The sequence below is a fragment of the Ammodytes marinus genome, assembly GCF_949987685.1.
Source record: "Ammodytes marinus genome assembly, chromosome: 7".
In the NCBI taxonomy this organism is placed as follows: Eukaryota; Metazoa; Chordata; class Actinopteri; order Uranoscopiformes; family Ammodytidae; genus Ammodytes; species Ammodytes marinus.
In genome coordinates this window covers 29,324,429-29,341,539 of record NC_137211.1, presented here as the reverse complement: position 1 = coordinate 29,341,539, position 17,111 = coordinate 29,324,429, and the positions used below count along the sequence as shown (strand labels likewise).

At 43.4% G+C, this 17,111-nt stretch overlaps 3 protein-coding genes across 4 annotated transcripts in view; 2 read left to right on the top strand and 1 right to left on the bottom strand.

Annotated features, from left to right (window-relative positions):
* cep104 (centrosomal protein 104) overlaps positions 1 to 7,932 on the top strand; it is a 52,752-nt gene extending 44,820 nt beyond the window's left edge. Inside the window, exons 21-22 of the mRNA XM_080030835.1 lie at positions 3,601 to 3,688; positions 5,917 to 7,932. Of these exons, the coding sequence (XP_079886961.1) occupies positions 3,601 to 3,688; positions 5,917 to 6,038 (210 nt within the window). The 3' untranslated portion in view covers positions 6,039 to 7,932. The remainder of the gene's footprint in view (positions 1 to 3,600; positions 3,689 to 5,916) is intronic.
* A 286-nt stretch (positions 7,933 to 8,218) lies between these two features.
* On the bottom strand, positions 8,219 to 10,617 carry b3gnt7l (UDP-GlcNAc:betaGal beta-1,3-N-acetylglucosaminyltransferase 7, like). Its single transcript, XM_080031929.1, has one exon. It carries the CDS (start codon positions 10,374 to 10,376, stop codon positions 9,114 to 9,116), a length of 1,263 nt encoding a protein of 420 aa, XP_079888055.1. The 5' UTR covers positions 10,377 to 10,617; the 3' UTR covers positions 8,219 to 9,113.
* A 2,472-nt stretch (positions 10,618 to 13,089) lies between these two features.
* On the top strand, positions 13,090 to 16,291 carry cUnh1orf174 (chromosome Un C1orf174 homolog). Of its 2 annotated transcripts, none has more exons than XM_080031015.1 (4): positions 13,090 to 13,093; positions 14,399 to 14,470; positions 15,083 to 15,427; positions 16,152 to 16,291. In XM_080031015.1, the coding sequence occupies exons 2-4, from the start codon at positions 14,399 to 14,401 to the stop codon at positions 16,287 to 16,289; spliced, it is 555 nt and encodes a 184-aa protein (XP_079887141.1). In that variant the 5' UTR covers positions 13,090 to 13,093; the 3' UTR covers positions 16,290 to 16,291. The 2 variants fall into 2 exon arrangements, with proteins under 2 accessions (XP_079887141.1, XP_079887140.1); XM_080031014.1 differs by lacking the exon at positions 13,090 to 13,093 and adding an exon at positions 13,099 to 13,278.
* The last annotated feature ends 820 nt before the right edge of the window (positions 16,292 to 17,111 follow it).

The following is a 17,111-nucleotide window of genomic DNA, read 5'->3' as shown; positions in this document are numbered from 1 at the left end:
TTTCTCTTTACCAGCTTGTTGTGTATTTGATGTATTTTGCATTGTATATTGTGTATGTATTGTTGTTTTTGTTTCTCGACATCATTGCAAATGAGGGTCACCCCTCAATGATATCTCGAGTATAAATAAAGGTTAAATGAATAAATCAATCAATACCGGCAAGTCACATGTGAGAAAGTGAGCACCAACTTAACCAGTTCTATCGCTCCCATCTCAGTGTCTATGTCTCATTGTGAAGCTACGGCTTGCTTAAAGAAAATACTTAATTGATGTACAGCATGTGGCATAAAAGGTGTCAAATGGAAGATGTATCCATTCTGTCACTAGACCATAAATGTGAATTAGTAAACAACCAACCACAAACCAAATAGGTAACTTGTTTGGTAGAATAAAATGGGCATATTAATGAGAAGGAGAAAAAAAAGTGGTAACTCTACAGTAGGTACTATCAAGGTTTTCACAGAACCCCAGCAGCCCCCCCCCCCTCTTTTATATCAGCACATAAACTGCAAAGCATCTAATATTAGGCTTGAGGGAGCAAACAGGTGTTGAGGTAAAACACCGCCATTGTTGGCCCTTTAAAGACTTCAAAAGAGCCAAAGCCTTTGTTCTTTAATGGCCTTCGTTTCATTTGACCCAAGATGTAGGAAACACCATCACATTCTGCACATTCCTGTTGGGTTAAAGAGAGGTTGAAAAACATGTCCTCCAACATTTGATTTACAGTATACTGCTTCTGATACACACTGGACACAAGACAAATGTTCACTTGTCGGGAAATCAGACAAGTTTAGTTTTGCTTGATTTCCGGCATGAGTAGCACTTGTTGAGGGAGCTCAGTGCGTGTGTATTATGTTGGCAATGTTTGATCTGCTAAAAAAATATTAGGATTGAAGATTTACCAGTGACGTCATTTCTCTATTGATCAGTGTGAATGTTTCAGTGAGGCAGTGGGTGTCAAACAGGCTCACATGGAGACGCAAGCATACGAGATTTTGCTGCTCCATTTAAAGCCCTGTGTCGCCTTTCCTTTTGTCTTGCGTTTCGTTTGTGTCATTCCGGGGTCTAATGAACCATGCAACTCGTCTTTCAAGGAGCAACGAGAGCCTTAAAGGAGCAGTCTGATCGGCCTGGCTGTGCTTGGCCTAGTTTGTAAGCAGCACTTTGGAAACCAAACATCTGGAAAGAAATAGAAAAATCCAAATAAAAAATCAGTTTTATCTGTATAGCCCAATATCACAAATAGACATTTGCCTCAGTGGGCTTTACATTCCATACAGTACGACACCCTGCCCTTAGACCCTTAGCTCGGCTGAGAAAAAACTCCCAGTAAAAAGTCATAAGTAGAGAAAATCCTAAAGGGGTCGATCATTGACCAGGGGCCGTATTCACAAAACATTTAATCATAGCACTAAGAGTACTCCTAAGGAGCACTAAAAGCTCTTAGTATGGAGTAATTTCTTAAAACCTATTCACAAAGCTGATAAGACCAACTTTTACTAAGGAATGGGAGGGACTCCTAAACTAAGACTAGAGGGCGGGGTTGACCCTGTTGCTATGGATGATGTCATGTTCTTACCTTCTGTGCCCTCAGTGATTGGCTGAGATGAGAGCTAAGAGTGAATTTAAGATAGAAACACTGTGGGAGATATCTATATCGTGTTGCTGTATAAAGTAAAGAGTTTTTATATACAATTAATGACAAGTGACACTGATTTAACATGAAACCAAAATACTGCAGGGTTTCCCACACATTCGTTCACAATTAGCCTACAATAGCGCCACATAGGTCTATTCATTTTAAATTTTACAATAATTTGAATCGGAAAAAATATCCTCATTGAACAGCTGCACGCCATGCACTCTCACTGTATTTCTTTCAACGGCGACTATGCAACAATAGTCAGACAGCGACGAACCGGGAAATTCACCATTTAGAAACAACAGCCGGCGAAATCGTAAAGTGCATGCGGAAGGAAAAAGGCGAGACGCGCGGCGCAACTATACAGTAGCGGACCTGTGGAACGAAGGAGATGGAAGCGCCACATATGGGCCTACTCTAGTAGGAAATTAAACCCAAACGTGACACCAACAGTAACTTTCAGTGCATCGTAAACCCAAAGCAACTGCAGGAAAAGGCACTTAATAAATCATTTTCTATATAAATATAATAAATATAAATGCGTCTATACTTTCTAAATATAGCTTGACTAAGATCATTAAACCCTCACAGTTATTAAGGTACCTTTTATAAAGCTCACTGTCATTACATCTCTCCAAAACACCATCAAATTGTGGTCTGTGATTTCCTCTTAGTGACTTAGGACACCTCTCGAGGACTCCTAGCTTTTCATAGATTTAGGAGCTAGATTTAGTGCTAAAATGCTTTGTGAGAGGCGCCATTAGCTCAGTTGGTAGGGCGTCTCCCCCATGGGCCTCGGCCAGCAGCGGACCCGGGTTCGATTCCAGCCCGCGGTCGTTCTCTGCATGTCACTCCCCTCTCTGCCCCATTTCACCTCTGTCTCTACACTATCAATAAAGCGTAAAAATGCCAAAAAATATCTTAAAAAAAAAGAAAAAATGCTTTGTGAATTACACTTATCTTAAAAGGTTAGGAGTCCTAAAATTAGGAGTGAAACGCCCCTTATTTTTTAGAGTTACTCCTAAATCAGCACGTTAGGACCTACTCTTAGCCTTAAAATGTTTTGTGAATACGGCCCCTGATGTTTACATGGTACTGCTAAATTAAAATATGAATAGTGAATAGTGTGGATGGGCTTCAGATGCTGCCAGGGGGGGGGGATACCCAAGACTACAAATGGATAAGTTGTCAGAGTACCTGCTAATCGCTGACTTCTATGCTTGCCATGGGGCTCAGGGGTAACAGAGAATAGCTATTAGATAACAGCTACTAGATAAAGTGAAGGCGGATGCTGCTCAAGTTACCCACTTTCCAACTCTCGGAAGGCATTTCCCCCTGATTTCTCGTTGGCCGATCCAGAGGGAAAGTGTGTCGGATTAAACAAGAAGCACTGCACTGCAAGTCATATCAATTCCTTTCATATAAACACATCTCTGTCTTGTCTTCTTTTTTTATGCCACCAAACAATTATAATTTCACATGGAAACAGTTCAAACTAATAAGTATTGTGTTTTATTCAAGGTCAGCATGTACAGCAGTGGAACTGGCACATGGAGCTGTAATTCAGTCTTGTAAAATCATATTAATTCAACCTGTGTTGTTTGTGTTTTAGAAATGAGCCTCTTTGTAAGCACTGTTGACATCTTATGCCCAAATGCACAGCGACACCTATCCTTAGTTTTTAACTCTTTCTGGATTCTCATTCAAACTGTTGATCCGTGACATGCCGTCGTTCACCTAAATCACACTTCAACATTGATGAAGAGAGAAAAAAAAAATCCCAGCAGGTCACACTCTCACTGCCAGAGCTCCCAAACGTTGACCCAATGAAAGCCTGCAGTGTTAGGCCAGCCATCGGGGCCCTTGACTGGGCCTACAGTCACCTGTGGTTGCCCCGATGGAGAAAGTACCTGGGAGAGGAACCCAACTCACTGAGATACTTTGTCCTCCCTTTCCAGGCCTGGAAGACTCACCTCATGGGCAGGGAGGGCTGTAAACAAAACTCACGGAGGATTGCGGTCTCCCAGAGAACCCAGCCGGCACAAGGTAAGGCATTCATACACCCTTCTGCTAACACCCCGCCTCCCCAACGTTCAGTGTGAACGCTGTACAAAGTGCCCATGCTTGTTGGGTGAACATTTCATGTTGCAGCTATTCCACTACAGCTTCCTGCCTCGGAACTCAGAACGAGGACATGTAAAAATAGTGGCAGGTTTAATGTGGAGTTTCCTTTAGTGGGTGTTTGTGTATCCATTTTGAGAGATATGTTGCAACCGTGGCAATGGATGTAAGTCAATTGTAAATATCTGTAGCATGCGGTTAAGGTCACATCATAGCCCAATGATCCTGCTTTTTGTATTAGTCTGGATGTCCATTATTTTGTCAAGGGACAGTTCACATTACTTATTAACCACTGTGTTGCCAGAGTGACTGTTGGGCGTTTTTAACCCACTAACAGTAGAGGAAGCTCAATACTGTATATTACAACCCCAATTCCCAAAAAGTTGAGACGACGTCTAAAACGTATATAAAACAGAATGTGATCATTTGTTAATCCTTTTTCACATACAATCACAATACAAAGGCAATATATTTAATGTTTCACCCTATCTATTTCATTTTTGAAAATCTGGAGAAATCTCTGCATGTAAGGGGCAAGGTCCAAAATTAAATTGTAATGCCCATGATCTCAGGTGGCACTGTATTAAAAAAATTATGTGATTTTATTAAGGATATTACTACATGGCCCATGGAACACTTCAGAAAACTACTGTTGGTAAACACAGTTCCTCCCTATATCCACAAATGCAAGTTAAGACTCTACCATGCGAAGTGAAAGCATATATCAACAACATCCACACATGCTGCAGACTTCTCTGGGCCTGGGCTCATCTGAGATGGACAGATGAAAAGTGGAACAGTGTGCTGTGGTCTGACGAGTCTACATTTCAAATACGTTTTTGTAAATCATGGACGTTGTGTCCTCCGGGCTCCAGAGGAGAAGGACCATCCAGATTGTTACCAATACAAAGTTGAAAAGCCAGCGTTTGTGATGGTATGGGGGTGGGTTATTGTGCATGGCATGGGTAACTTGCACATCTATGTAGGCACCATTAATGCTGAAAAGTACATACAGGTTTTAGAGCAACATGCTGACAACGTCTATTTCCATTCTTATTTAAGCAAGCGAATACCAAGCAACATTCTGCACGTCTTAACACAGCTTGGCTTCAAAGGTGCCAACACACTGCACACCGCCGCGCAGCGAGTTTACATAGAAAGTCAATGTATTTCGCGCGCCACCACGCGACTGGGCGGCGAGCGGTTCACGCGGCGCGGACCTGCGAACCTGCGATTCGCGCGGCCAACCGCCGCGCCGTGGAGTGCAGTGTGTTGGCACCTTTAAGGTGCCAACACACTGCACTACACGGCACTCCGCGGCGCGGCGGTTGGCCGCGCGAATCGCAGGTTCCGCGCCGCGTGATCATATTGGGTCATATTGTGTCCGCCGCCGGCCGCCCGACCAGAGTAGCCTTCTCCTACTCTGGGGACATGCTGGCGCTGGTGCTAACCGGTGCTGAGACCACCAGTCTGCTGAGCTGATGGTGCTTTACCCAAGCTAACCGGTGCTAACTTGGTTCATAAAGCAAAACTGATAGCTGTACACAGCAGGCAACAGACACATAGGCTATTCACAGAACTTATGGGAGCAAACTGTGACTATTATGTTTTCATCTTAATTTCCTCTGTCCGTCGTCCCGAAGTGAGTGACGTCGGGAGGAGCTCAACGCTGATTGGCCATCGCGGCGCGGCGAAAAGTTCAATATTTTCAACTCCTGCGGCGGCCGCGCCGCGTGAACCGCTCGCCGCCGGCCGCCCAGTCGTGCGGCGGCGCGCGGAATACATTGACTTTCTATGTAAACTCGCCGCGCGGCGGTGTGCAGTGTGTTGGCACCTTAAGACATGTTTGTGATTTTTATTTTTTTTGCTAGTATAGGCTGACACGACATGTGACTTACTGGCATCACAAAACCTTCCTGTGTATACACCACAGTCTATGGTTTACACACACATCATAGGCAATGCAGGCGGCTTTGTTTACTGCCAAATACAGTATATGACAACACCACCTGTTCGCTGCTCTTTCATGTTAAAGGTCTTTCAAAGGTTTACTCTGACGATGTCAGTGTGTGTGTGTGTGTGTGTGTGTGTGTGTGTGTGTGTGTGTGTGTGTGTGTGTGTGTGTGTGTGTGTGTGTGTGTGTGTGTGTCCAGTACCAGGCAGGGCTGTCGGTGGAGCCAAGCTGAAGCAGGCGTGGTCAGTTGGGGCCAGGCCCATGGGTAGAGGCAGCCGGATCCCGGCCCTGGCCAGAGGACATACACCAGGGAAGCACTGAAACATCCCTACACCGGGAGGACGCAGAAAAACAAAATACATCCTATAGAATGTTAACCCCCAACCCATCCACTCCCATATTTCCTGCTCACCTAGTTACTCTGCACTTTGACAAAACACCTTCTTTCACTGACATATGCAATAGGATTTTTAAAAGGCCATACACTTTTTTTAATTAAGCCACCAATATTTATTATATTTAATTTAATATTTCCAAAAAGCCCTATTGCATCAGCTAATGTACAAACTGGCCTCACAGCATTGTCATCCATTCATTGAGACACTCTTTTGCCTCTTTTGTCTGTATGTGAAGCCTCTAGGGTCACGGACCTGCCAAGCTAGTAAACATGAGCTAGTAAACATTGAGGCTGTTCATTTCTGTTCACTGCTGTTCGGAGCATAATCGCTTGGGAATTGTACAGCTGAAAAGGGATCTTCAACTCAATTTGTATGGTTAGTTCCAGTAGGTTTGAAAGGGAAAAACAAAAGGTGGGTTCAGATAGCCAAGAAAAGACCTTGTCTGATAGGTAAAATACCCACCTCCGTCTCATAAACTCTACGAAACTCTCACTTTCTTGAAAATAACCTGGATATTTTCTCTTGACTTGACCAAGCTCCTCTAGATCTCACAGTAAAAACATTGGATGACTTGTTTCACAGGCTAGTAAACTGTGTAAACATTCCTTTTAAACCTGTACAAGCTGTCCAATGCTCAAACATTCACTTTATAAGAATGGGCCATTTCTGCCATTACCAAATGACGTGAGAATTGTGGTTAAAATAATATTTAGATTACAGACTCTTCGGTTAGACAAGCAGATAAAAGTCAAACTAAAATGAGCGATCACTTGTGTAGATTTGGTTTTAGCAGAACACAGGGTGACTCCCATGGAAAAGCAGTGTTCGATCATTAGATAATGTAATCAATCAATACATCTTATCAGCAGGCCACACGCTGACAGCTGTTTACATGTTCATTTCTTGTCTTAAATGGATTAGATACAGTGCCCTCCACAATGTATTGGAACGGTGAGGCCAATTCCTTTATTTTTGCTGTAGACTGGAAACATTTGGGTTTGACACCAAAATATGAATATGAGACAATAGATCAACATTTCAGCTTTCATTTCCAGGTATTTACATCTGGATCTGATACACAACTGAGAAGACAGCATTATTTGTAAAGGAACACCACATTTTTAAGTGAGCAAAAGTATTGGAACAGATAGACTTAAAATAAATGAATGTGAATAAAACTTAATATTTTGTTGCAAATTCTTCGCATGCAATAACTGCATCGAGCCTGTGACCCATCATTTATTTCCCTGGTTTAATGCCTACTGACAATCTTGAATAGAATGCACAGTGTTTTATGATCTACTCATCCAGGGAGTGAAACAAAGTAGACCTTTTAACTTAACTTAATTATTCAAATGAAAAAATAAATGAAAAACACAATGGAGATGAATGTACTGTATACAGTAGAAGTCTGCTTTCTGCTGAATAGGACTTAAGCTGAAGCGAACAAACACTGTATATATAGCACTACTCTGGCTTTAAACTGATTTTAAGTTTAATAACTGTCAATAATTCATAAGATCTATTGTTAACACGGGCATTTTCCTGCTTATGTTGTGCTACACAGTGTTACGAACATGTTGATTGTAATATCTCTGTGTTATTCATTTTTGCTGATAACAAGAAATATTCTTCTAGAAATTGTTATATTTGTAAGATCAATTCTTTATTAACATATGTGATAACAGTTACACCATCAATATAGTTGATGTATGAGAGAGTGTCACGTTGGCTTTGATACGCTTCTGTATTGCAACAGTGCATATGTTACGGTGTGTTAATGAGCATAGTCGTCCGTATTTTTCTAAAAAATAAGTTTAGCCTGAAATGGTTATTTATTCATTGATAAAGTATATGTATTTGTTTAAATAAAGCTATGTTAAGCTGAAGATGGCAGGTGTGGTGGTAAATTTTTTTTTGTTACTATTTGAACTTTCAAATGATGTGTGTGTGTGTGTGTGTGTGTGTGTGTGTGTGTGTGTGTGTGTGTGCGCGCGCGCGCGCGCGCACGTGCACCAAGTGGCCTGTGGTTATCAGCTCTTACAGCCCTTTGTTTAGCAATCACATAATACTAACACACAACACAGAAGCAGGTGTGTTGCAGTTCTGCTGAACAAACATGTATTTCCCAGTTGTGAATCAAAATGCTGTGACAGTCATACAGTATAATGTACACTGTTGATGGGAGAGTTTCAGTTTTATTTAGGCTCCACTATCATACATGGGAATGTGAAGAATACACTACACACATCCTTTCATTTCTTTTTCTTTGGTGTTTGGCTTGGCCTCTGCAAATTATACACAAATGAATCAACACTAAAAATTACAATAAACTGTGAAATAAAACAATATATTAACTTTAAAAAAAGCATATCATTGGATTTTTTTTTCTTTTCTTACAGATGTCAGTATACCCCACACAATAATGACTGGACTATCATTGCAGCTGTCAGTATACCCCACACAATAATGACTGGACTATCATTGCAGCTGTTTGTGAGTCTAACAGCTCACTAAATCCTGAAATCAGATACACAGTAAAATGATCAGTTTCAGAGGATGAACCTGGATGTAACAAGTCAAGTCTTATTCATGCCTGCACAAACGCACACTACAACCATTACAACAATGTCTCCTCGTCACTGGATGGCAGAGTGACCAAAGTCCTATCCGAAATGGCACCAATAATCAGAAAAAACCTACAGACCCTGATTGGATGCATGCACACACAGCTGTGGACGTGTGTGTGTGGTAGTGGTTTCTCAAAAAATGGAAAGTCAAAGTGAAGCAGGACTAGTGGAGAGAGGAAAGCCGACGTGTGCACAAGAGTTTGCGAAAATAATGACATGCGTAGGCCAACAGAAAATGTTCAAATGCAAAATGTGGATGTGTGCTGTAGTATACCAACGAACTCAGTGACACGTACATGTTGACTGAATTAAAAACAAGCAAACTGCGTGTTTGATTTAAGGCTACTCAAGTTTCTATTAACTGACGATCATACGGAGGTCCTTTGCGCGCACACCAGCTCCTCGTTGTGCACAACGCTCCACATCCTGAGCAGCTCTTGCGCGCTCAGCTTGTGCACCACGATCAGGTTCTTGTAAAAGCAGGGCTCGCTGTTCATGGGGCTCACCTTGCGCCGGGTGATGCCGAAGGTCCTGAAGGCCGGGTGCATCTCCGGGGACAGGTGGAGCTTCTGCAGGCACATGCCCAAAAACACGTCGTCTATGGGGTACAACTCCAGGTCCTCCGAGACCACGAACAGCCTCCTGGCCAGCTGCGCGGACATCAGAAACCCGCCGCCCCCTACGTAAGGCGGGTACGGCTTATCGAACAGCTCCTTGGGGATGTAGTATTTGCTCTGCCGGTTCCGGATGGGGATCGCCTTGGAGATGGTGTCCCCCACAAACAGGTCTGCCTCTTTGCGCTCCTCCACCTTGAAGCCGATCAGCTCCAGTAGGTTGTGCGTGTTCACAAACACGTCATCGTCCCCTTTGAATATGAACTTGACGCCGGGGCAGTAGATGTTGAACCACTTGAGAAAGTTGACCTCTTTCAGGGTCAAATTAAAGAAGGTATCCATGAAGTCCCACTGAAGGATGTCCCCGTATATCTGGTCCTCGTACTCGATCAATTTCTGGAGATTTTTGCTGTCTTTTCCGGTCGTGGGGCTCCCCAAAAGAAATAAAGTTTGGATTTTCCTGCCGTCCACACTGTGTGCTTTCCCCCAGCTTTTACGCACCGCCTCGCGCCGGTCGTGCTGCTCTATAACGGACTTGACCACCATGAGGAGGTGCACGTCTCCGTCTCCACCCGCGCACTTCTCCGGATGGTTGATGAGCATGGGGAAATACCTGCAGTGTCTATGCAGGACAAACTGGTGGAACCTCGGGTCCAGACGCTTGAACCAATCCTGCCTCCTCACCGACGCGTCCTCGCTGCAGTTGAGAACCTGTGCGTCCCATGTAGCCGGATGAGTCCCGTTGGATGCCATCTGCTGCCGCGAGGTGTCCAAAGTGTTGCTTGGCACTGCTGGAAAGTCTGAGCTCGCCTTCACGACCCTTTTCTTGAATGAAAAACACTCCGAGCCGCCGCACCAGCCATGGGCATCCCTCATGACGTGTTTAACCCCAACTCCTCCGTCCTTATTCTCTGCGATTTTCAGCTTGTGGATCATGAGAAATGAGGCGAAGACCAGGGAGAGACTGAGCAGGGGCTTCAGAAGACCGACCCGCTTTCTCCGGGAAAAGTGATCCATGGCTCTCCCCTGTCACTCAGACCATCAGACGCTGCTGTTGGGCCTTTTGCCGAGTGGAGTCCCCCACCACCACCTCGCGTCCTCCGCTACGTGAGAGCGCACACACCGGAGTGGCCCCGGGGCCTCCTTCGCCCATGACGGCGGCGCTGCTCGGTGGTGGAGTCACACATCGGCTCTAGGCGCGGGGGAAAGGATGAAGGATCAGGATACGTAGCGGCATGTCCCCGGACCTCTACTCTGCTCCTCTGTCTGCCTCTATGCTCAAAGTGACCAGAGCCACTACCTCCCCAGAGTCCCCCCCCCCCCCTCCTCCCTCCCTCCCGAATATCTCCGAGTCCTCCCCCTAACGAGCCACACTGATCTGGGACCAGCAGGTTTCCCCTTCCTCACACTCGCCAGGTGTCAACCACCTTATGGAATAGCTCAAGCTTTAATGTGACCTATCTTTCTAGGCTATTTGTTAATGAGGTTTTTTGAAATTAGTGTGTGTGTGTGTGTGTGTGTGTGTGTGTGTGTGTGTGTGTGTGTGTGTGTGTGTGTGTGTGTGTGTGTGTGTGTGTGAGTTCAATGTATAATTGATAGGCTTTGTATATTTTTTATATGGCCTATCTTTTCTATGTGGACTTTCTATTTGTTTTTATTTGTGTCAATTCTGCTTTTTATTGAGTTGATTAACTGTGAGCATGAAGTTACATTCAAACTCAAACTATAGGCTTCACTATGTTTGTGAGTAAAAAATATATCAGGGTGTGTTTGGAATGAATAGAAAGTGAGCAACTAACTTAACAGAACTTTAATAAGCATTATTATATTATTATCATTATGAGTATTCAGCTTGACAACAAGGTAGGCCTACACATATGGCTATCGGCCTAAAATACCTAGGTCTACTGAGAAAATAAGTTAGTCTAAATAAAGCACTGTTTTTGGGATAAAGCGCAAACGTGGTAACAAAATAGTCTACATTAAGTAACATTTTGGCCATTAAAAAAATGTAGCCTGTACAAGTTGCTTTTAATAGTGTTTTTAACAATACATATACAATAGCGCTTCTTATACGAAGTAAACAAGACAAAACATGGGCTAAAGAATAATCCCTAACCTAATTCAAATACATAATCTCATAACTTTTGATAGTTTTGTGTTTCTTGCAGATGTATGTTTAGTTTATAAAATAATGAATGATTTGGCCGCTCCTCCATTAAATGAGTTTGTGTCACTGCGCTCAGACAATAGGATAACTAGAACGTCTAACAGAGGGGACTGTGTAGTACAGCACAGATCCACTGAGTTTGGCACATCCGTTTCAGTTAGAGCCACCAAGTCTTGGAACCTAGTACCAAGGGACATAAGAGAGTGGAACACCTTTGCTGGTTTTAAATGTAAGATGAAGTCATGGCTGAAATCAACCCAAGCATGTACCCATCATGCATAGATTGTTTTCTTAATGTTGTGATGTCCTGTTTTCTTGGTGTCTCACTGTTGTGATGTTGTTGTTGTTGTTGTGGTGTCCTAAATGTTGTGATTTTATTGTTCGTATTGTGTTGTTGTGTTTTACTGTTGTGAAATTGTGTGTTATTGTTTTTATACTTCAGTGTGAGGTTTCCCATCTTGACAGAGATGTTATCCTCTGTCTCCTGCCCAGGGACTACAGATGAAAATTAGCTTAGAGCTAAATCTGGTACTGCGTATGTGCTGTACATTGTCCCTGTTCAATAAACAAATAAATAAATAACCTTTCAGTGTGGATACAGGACAAACACATATCACATTATTTGTTAACAGTATTATACTGGCCTATACATTCTATTGTTCATATAAGTGCAAATATTCTATCTCTGCAGGTCCAATACATAAAGCATGAAACTGATGCACATAGAGCTCTTGTCCCTTGTGTTTTTTTGTTTTTTCTTTACATGTGCAATGATAATGGTAATAAATAATATTTGCAGTTTTCCCTATCATAATGCCACCACATACAATACAATCATAAACAAAAAATACCTTGGCAATAAACAATATGGTTATCTCCAATGGGCACAGCTCTGGTTGTTTGCGCTCCCTTTGTTGTGAAATATTTAATATGGAATTTAATTGATTCCAGGTGTTAATGTGTTCCAGGGTTGAGTTTAGTGTGTCACTGTGTTGTCTTTGGACATCTCTGGAAAACGGCCAATCACTACTGTTCAATTCTCAAATACTAGGAGATAGCCTATGGGCATGTTCCTCGACAGCACAAACTGAAAGGCCTATCATCCAAACGTGGTCTATTCGTGGACTCTACCGCCCTCGTGTGGTCATTGACTGGAATAACATGTTTCAGTTTGTCTCCGCCCTCTGCCCCAGTCACCTCATATGACCCAGGCAAACCAACCCCCCAGCTTCATGGAAACATAAATCAACGACATTCTTCTCAAGCTTTGACGCAGACGCAGTCACTTTTATTCAATTTAATAAAAACGACAGAAAAAGGCTGAGTTTGCCTTCAAAATAAAATCATGGAAATGTTATCACCGGTGTACAACGTTTTACACATTTATAAATGGTCATGTCACAGTACAAATATTCAGAGGAAAATAATAAATGAAATACACACTGGGACATTTACTAAGCGTTAAGGTTGATAGCGTGGATATTTAATAATGCAGCCACAGCTTTGGTTAATCGTCATAAGTTGAAATCACGTTGACGGGGGGAGAGGACTGACGCTCTGCCCTGTGAGTGAACCTCACTGCCAGGAAACACAGCGGCGACGACAACGACACATTTAGTCAAATTACATGAGTTGTTTGGTGCTAGCCAAAGCATTTTTTTTTCTCGGTGAAAGCTAAAAACAATACTTTAATACCAGTCGCCGGAAAACAGTGGCAGTACGCCGGTGTTACGGCACATTCGGCACAAGGTGGGTGTTTGGCTCGGCTCGTCAGGCAGCTGGTATATGGACATTATTGGTAGTTAGCTTATCGGTATCCCGCTAGTATTATTAGCCTGGGAGCTGATAAATACAGGTCGATTATTGGACACTGTTTTGCTGGCTGTAATACGGTATTATCCTCTTTCCGCAAGCTCGGCGTGTGTTGTTGTAACCACAGACATACAACCAGCCACGTGACTTCCATTTGTTTATGTAGGTAGCTCTAGTACGGTGTTTACATGTCTGTTCGGTCGCGCGGGCTTATTTACCAACGATTGAGTTTAATAATTGAAAGTTACAGTCGTTACTGTGTGTTATTCATGTCAGTTCGGCTCGACTTGGGCACCCCGTAATGCAAATACAAATGTGATTTGAACTGGTTAAAGTTAAGAAATAGCTGGTGGCCTTCCCCCGTGGCTTATTGGCTACGTGACGCTAAAGCGGCAGTATTCTGTCTGGAGTTTGGCCAGCAGAGGATGAAGTTAAACGGGCGGCGTTTGGGGTTTTCAGACCACACGGCGGCTGTCAGAAATGTCTAAACTTTGTGTTGCTATTTTGCCTATTTAAGACCTTGCCTTTGCCTATTTTTTTGTGTAATTTGAATCCCGAATGTACTCTAAACATCGTCCCTTTTGAAAGCACTCACCATGTGTCACTCAAAATGTAGAGTTCGGTGAGAGGGCATTAGAAGTAAGGGCCCCAAAGATTTCCAGCATTAGAATGAGTGGATTCATATAGTCAGTCTTGGATTACAAAATATATATACAAGACTGACTATATGAATTGTGAATGCAATTTATTATTATATAATATAATAATAAATTGCATCACAATTTGACCAATCAGTGAAGTTGAAAATGACGACAATCCTTGACGCAGAAATGCTTTGTATGTCCTGTTTGTTTCTTGGGAGTATTATCGTACACATCATATTGCATAGTGACTTAACTCACAAAATATTTCCCAACACATTGAAATTGGCGAGTAGTAGGCCTTTCTTTGCAGGAGCATCAGAGCTGCTGTTATTGTGACAGCTAGCCTCCTTAAAGCATCATTAACTGGTTGCATTGGTTGAGTATTAAACAAACCACATTGTGTTGCGTTGCAGATGCCTGGGCAACTCGACAGGGTGAAGTCCAGAAAGAGGAAGAATGGCTCTCGGGTCAAAAGCTCCAGAAAGGTGTGTGTGTGTGTGTGTGTGTGTGTGTGTGTGTGTGTGTGTGTGTGTGATGGAGTGCGGGGGAGGGGCTGTTCTCTAGAACAGCCTGCATACAGAGCAAGGAAAGACCGCTTTGTTTTTAACCTACTATGACATTCAGGCTTGCTATTGAAAATGTCTTGCATAATTAAAGTTGGAGTCTGCAATCCTGGAGAACATTAGTTGTCAATCACTTTCTCAAAATCAGTGAATATCTCCTCACAATCCACTACCTGTCTGTACGCACTGACAACTAATCCAATGCTATTCCACGCAGCCTAGCCACCGTAAACAGGCATGTTGCTGCAGTGATTTGATGACATATCCTTTGTTTCTATACCTGTTTACAGAGCCTAGGCTGTGTATTAACACCGTCTTTTTGTTTCCACCAGTGCACACACAGTACGGACAGGTAGCGGATCATGATGAGATATTCACAGATTTTGGACACCAAATGTTTTCAAAATCACTGACTCCACCTTTTTAACAGCATTCGATAAAGACAGTGCATTGATATAAGAACCATAGGTTACTGATTGTGGTTGAAGTGTTAGATAATCCTCCTAACCATTGGTCTTTAATTCACTTTCACAGGTTTCCGCTACAAGGAGGAGAAGTCCAAAGACGCACCCTGCAGCGGAGGGCACTTCAGCAGGCAGTGGTTACAGCAAAGCAGCAGATCCTATGGAGGAACTGTCTCGTATCAGCTGTGAATGCCAGCAGGCCGCAGGCAGGGGGAGATGTTCAGCCTCACCGGAGCTGGGGGGACAGGATGGCAAGGAGAACCAGCACAGGACGGGGACGGGGCTGGATGTGGACAAACATGAGCCAGTGGCCATGGACTGTGAAGAGAGCAGAAGCAAAAGCCTCTTCCCGGACGACGACAGTAACCAGATCCTTCCAGTGGAGCAGTTCTTTGGAAACCTGGACGCTGTACAGGTGAGGAGGAGGGTTCCCCCTAATAACTAAGGGCTCAGGCTGGGACCCAGGGTGGATTTAAAAGTAGATTGTCATTCTGGAGAAAGCTTGTCGTCAAAATCACTTTTTTTATGTGAATATCTCCTCACTACCAGTGTGCCAACTGAAAAAAAGAATCCAGTGTTTATACACACAGCCTAGGCTCGTATGATTTGTCTTTCAGCCGTAGTACAGACAGGTAGCGGAGGGAGAGGTAGTTATTCACAGATTTTGACCAAAAGTGTTCTCTAGAATGGCAGACTCCACCTTTTTTAAGGCTCCACCCCATGTATGACCTTCACAATAACTTGATGAGGCAGTGGATCAGCTTGACAGTTGTTCATTGTATGACTGAGAATATGTTTCTTATTGTGCATATGACAATAACCAGGTAGGGGGGGCTGTAGCTCAGTGGGTAGGGTGGACGACCCTCAACTGCAGGGTCGGCGGTTTGATCCCCCGTCTCCTCGCCACATGTCCAAGTGTCCCTGGGTAAGAAGACACTGAACCCTAAATTGCTCTCGATAGTTAGCTTTCATCCTGCGTGGTAGCTGCTGCTATAGGTGTATGAATGTGTGATTTGGATAAAGTGTCTGCTAAATGACATGTAATGTAATGAATCTTTGGATCTAGGTGAAAGCTGTTTCAAAAATGAATGAATGAATGACACAAATCCACCGTTTCCTTTGTCTCTGGTCCTCCTCAGGACTCTCCTCAGCGGCCGTCAGCCCCGTCTGCCTGTGTGGAGAGGGAGAGCAGGAGGAGACACTACTACGCACCAGAGGACAGTGATGAGGAGGTGGGCTTCAGCAGTATGCAGCCTGACCACACAGGGGACAGCTAATGTGGAAGGCACTGTGGTGGCCCCTGGACGGACATGAAATCTCTGAGTACTTGGGGGGAAAAAGCAACTAACTGAAACTACCTATTGAGACGCTGCATTCAATCGGTTCTAAAATCCTAACACTGTAGGACACATAACGTTACTGGAGATGCTAGTGAGGTAAGCATGAAGAAGCCTGCCATCACTTTGACTCAAACTAGAAACCCCGACCCACCAAAGGGCTGAGCTGATCTGTCTATTTCAAATACCTTAGCATCACAGAGCTCTTTTGACTTTACCACCATGTATGAAAGAAAGTTCTTGGTGGTAAACCATTGACATTTAATGACTGAGAAAGAACCGTCCAAATGCACAACAATGCCAAGGTGTATTCAACACGTTAGGCCTGATACCAGGATCTTATATTCATATGTTTGCTCATTTTGGGCATAGCTATAGTAATGTGGCTAATACAGCCACCTTTTGAAGAACATATCCCAGCAGAGCTTGGCGTATTATTTATTCTTTGATCTGAAGCGCTTATTGCACAGCACTTTATTTAGACAAGTCTGTCGTAATCTACTGCTTCATGATTTGAGATTAGCTTTCAGAGATGCCAAACAGTGCTGGAGTAAAATAACAAACTTTAAAAATACAATGTTCTCACAAATCTAAGTAAATATATACACTCACCGGCCACTATATAACTAATCAGCCAATCCGAAACTCAATGCATTTAGGCATGTGGACCTGGACGGGACAACTTATTGAGGTTGAAACTGAGCAACAGAATGGGGAAGAAAGGGATTTTAAGTGACTTTGAACATGGCAATGTTGAGGGTG

Coding starts and splice junctions, on each gene's coding strand:
- b3gnt7l (XM_080031929.1), bottom strand. CDS start 10,376: ATGGATCACTTTTCCCGGAGAAAGCGGGTCGGTCTTCTGAAGCCCCTG.
- cUnh1orf174 (XM_080031015.1), top strand. CDS start 14,399: ATGCCTGGGCAACTCGACAGGGTGAAGTCCAGAAAGAGGAAGAATGGC. Junction 14,471..15,082: donor GGGTCAAAAGCTCCAGAAAG/GTGTGTGTGTGT, acceptor TCACTTTCACAG/GTTTCCGCTACAAGGAGGAG. Junction 15,428..16,151: donor GAAACCTGGACGCTGTACAG/GTGAGGAGGAGG, acceptor GGTCCTCCTCAG/GACTCTCCTCAGCGGCCGTC.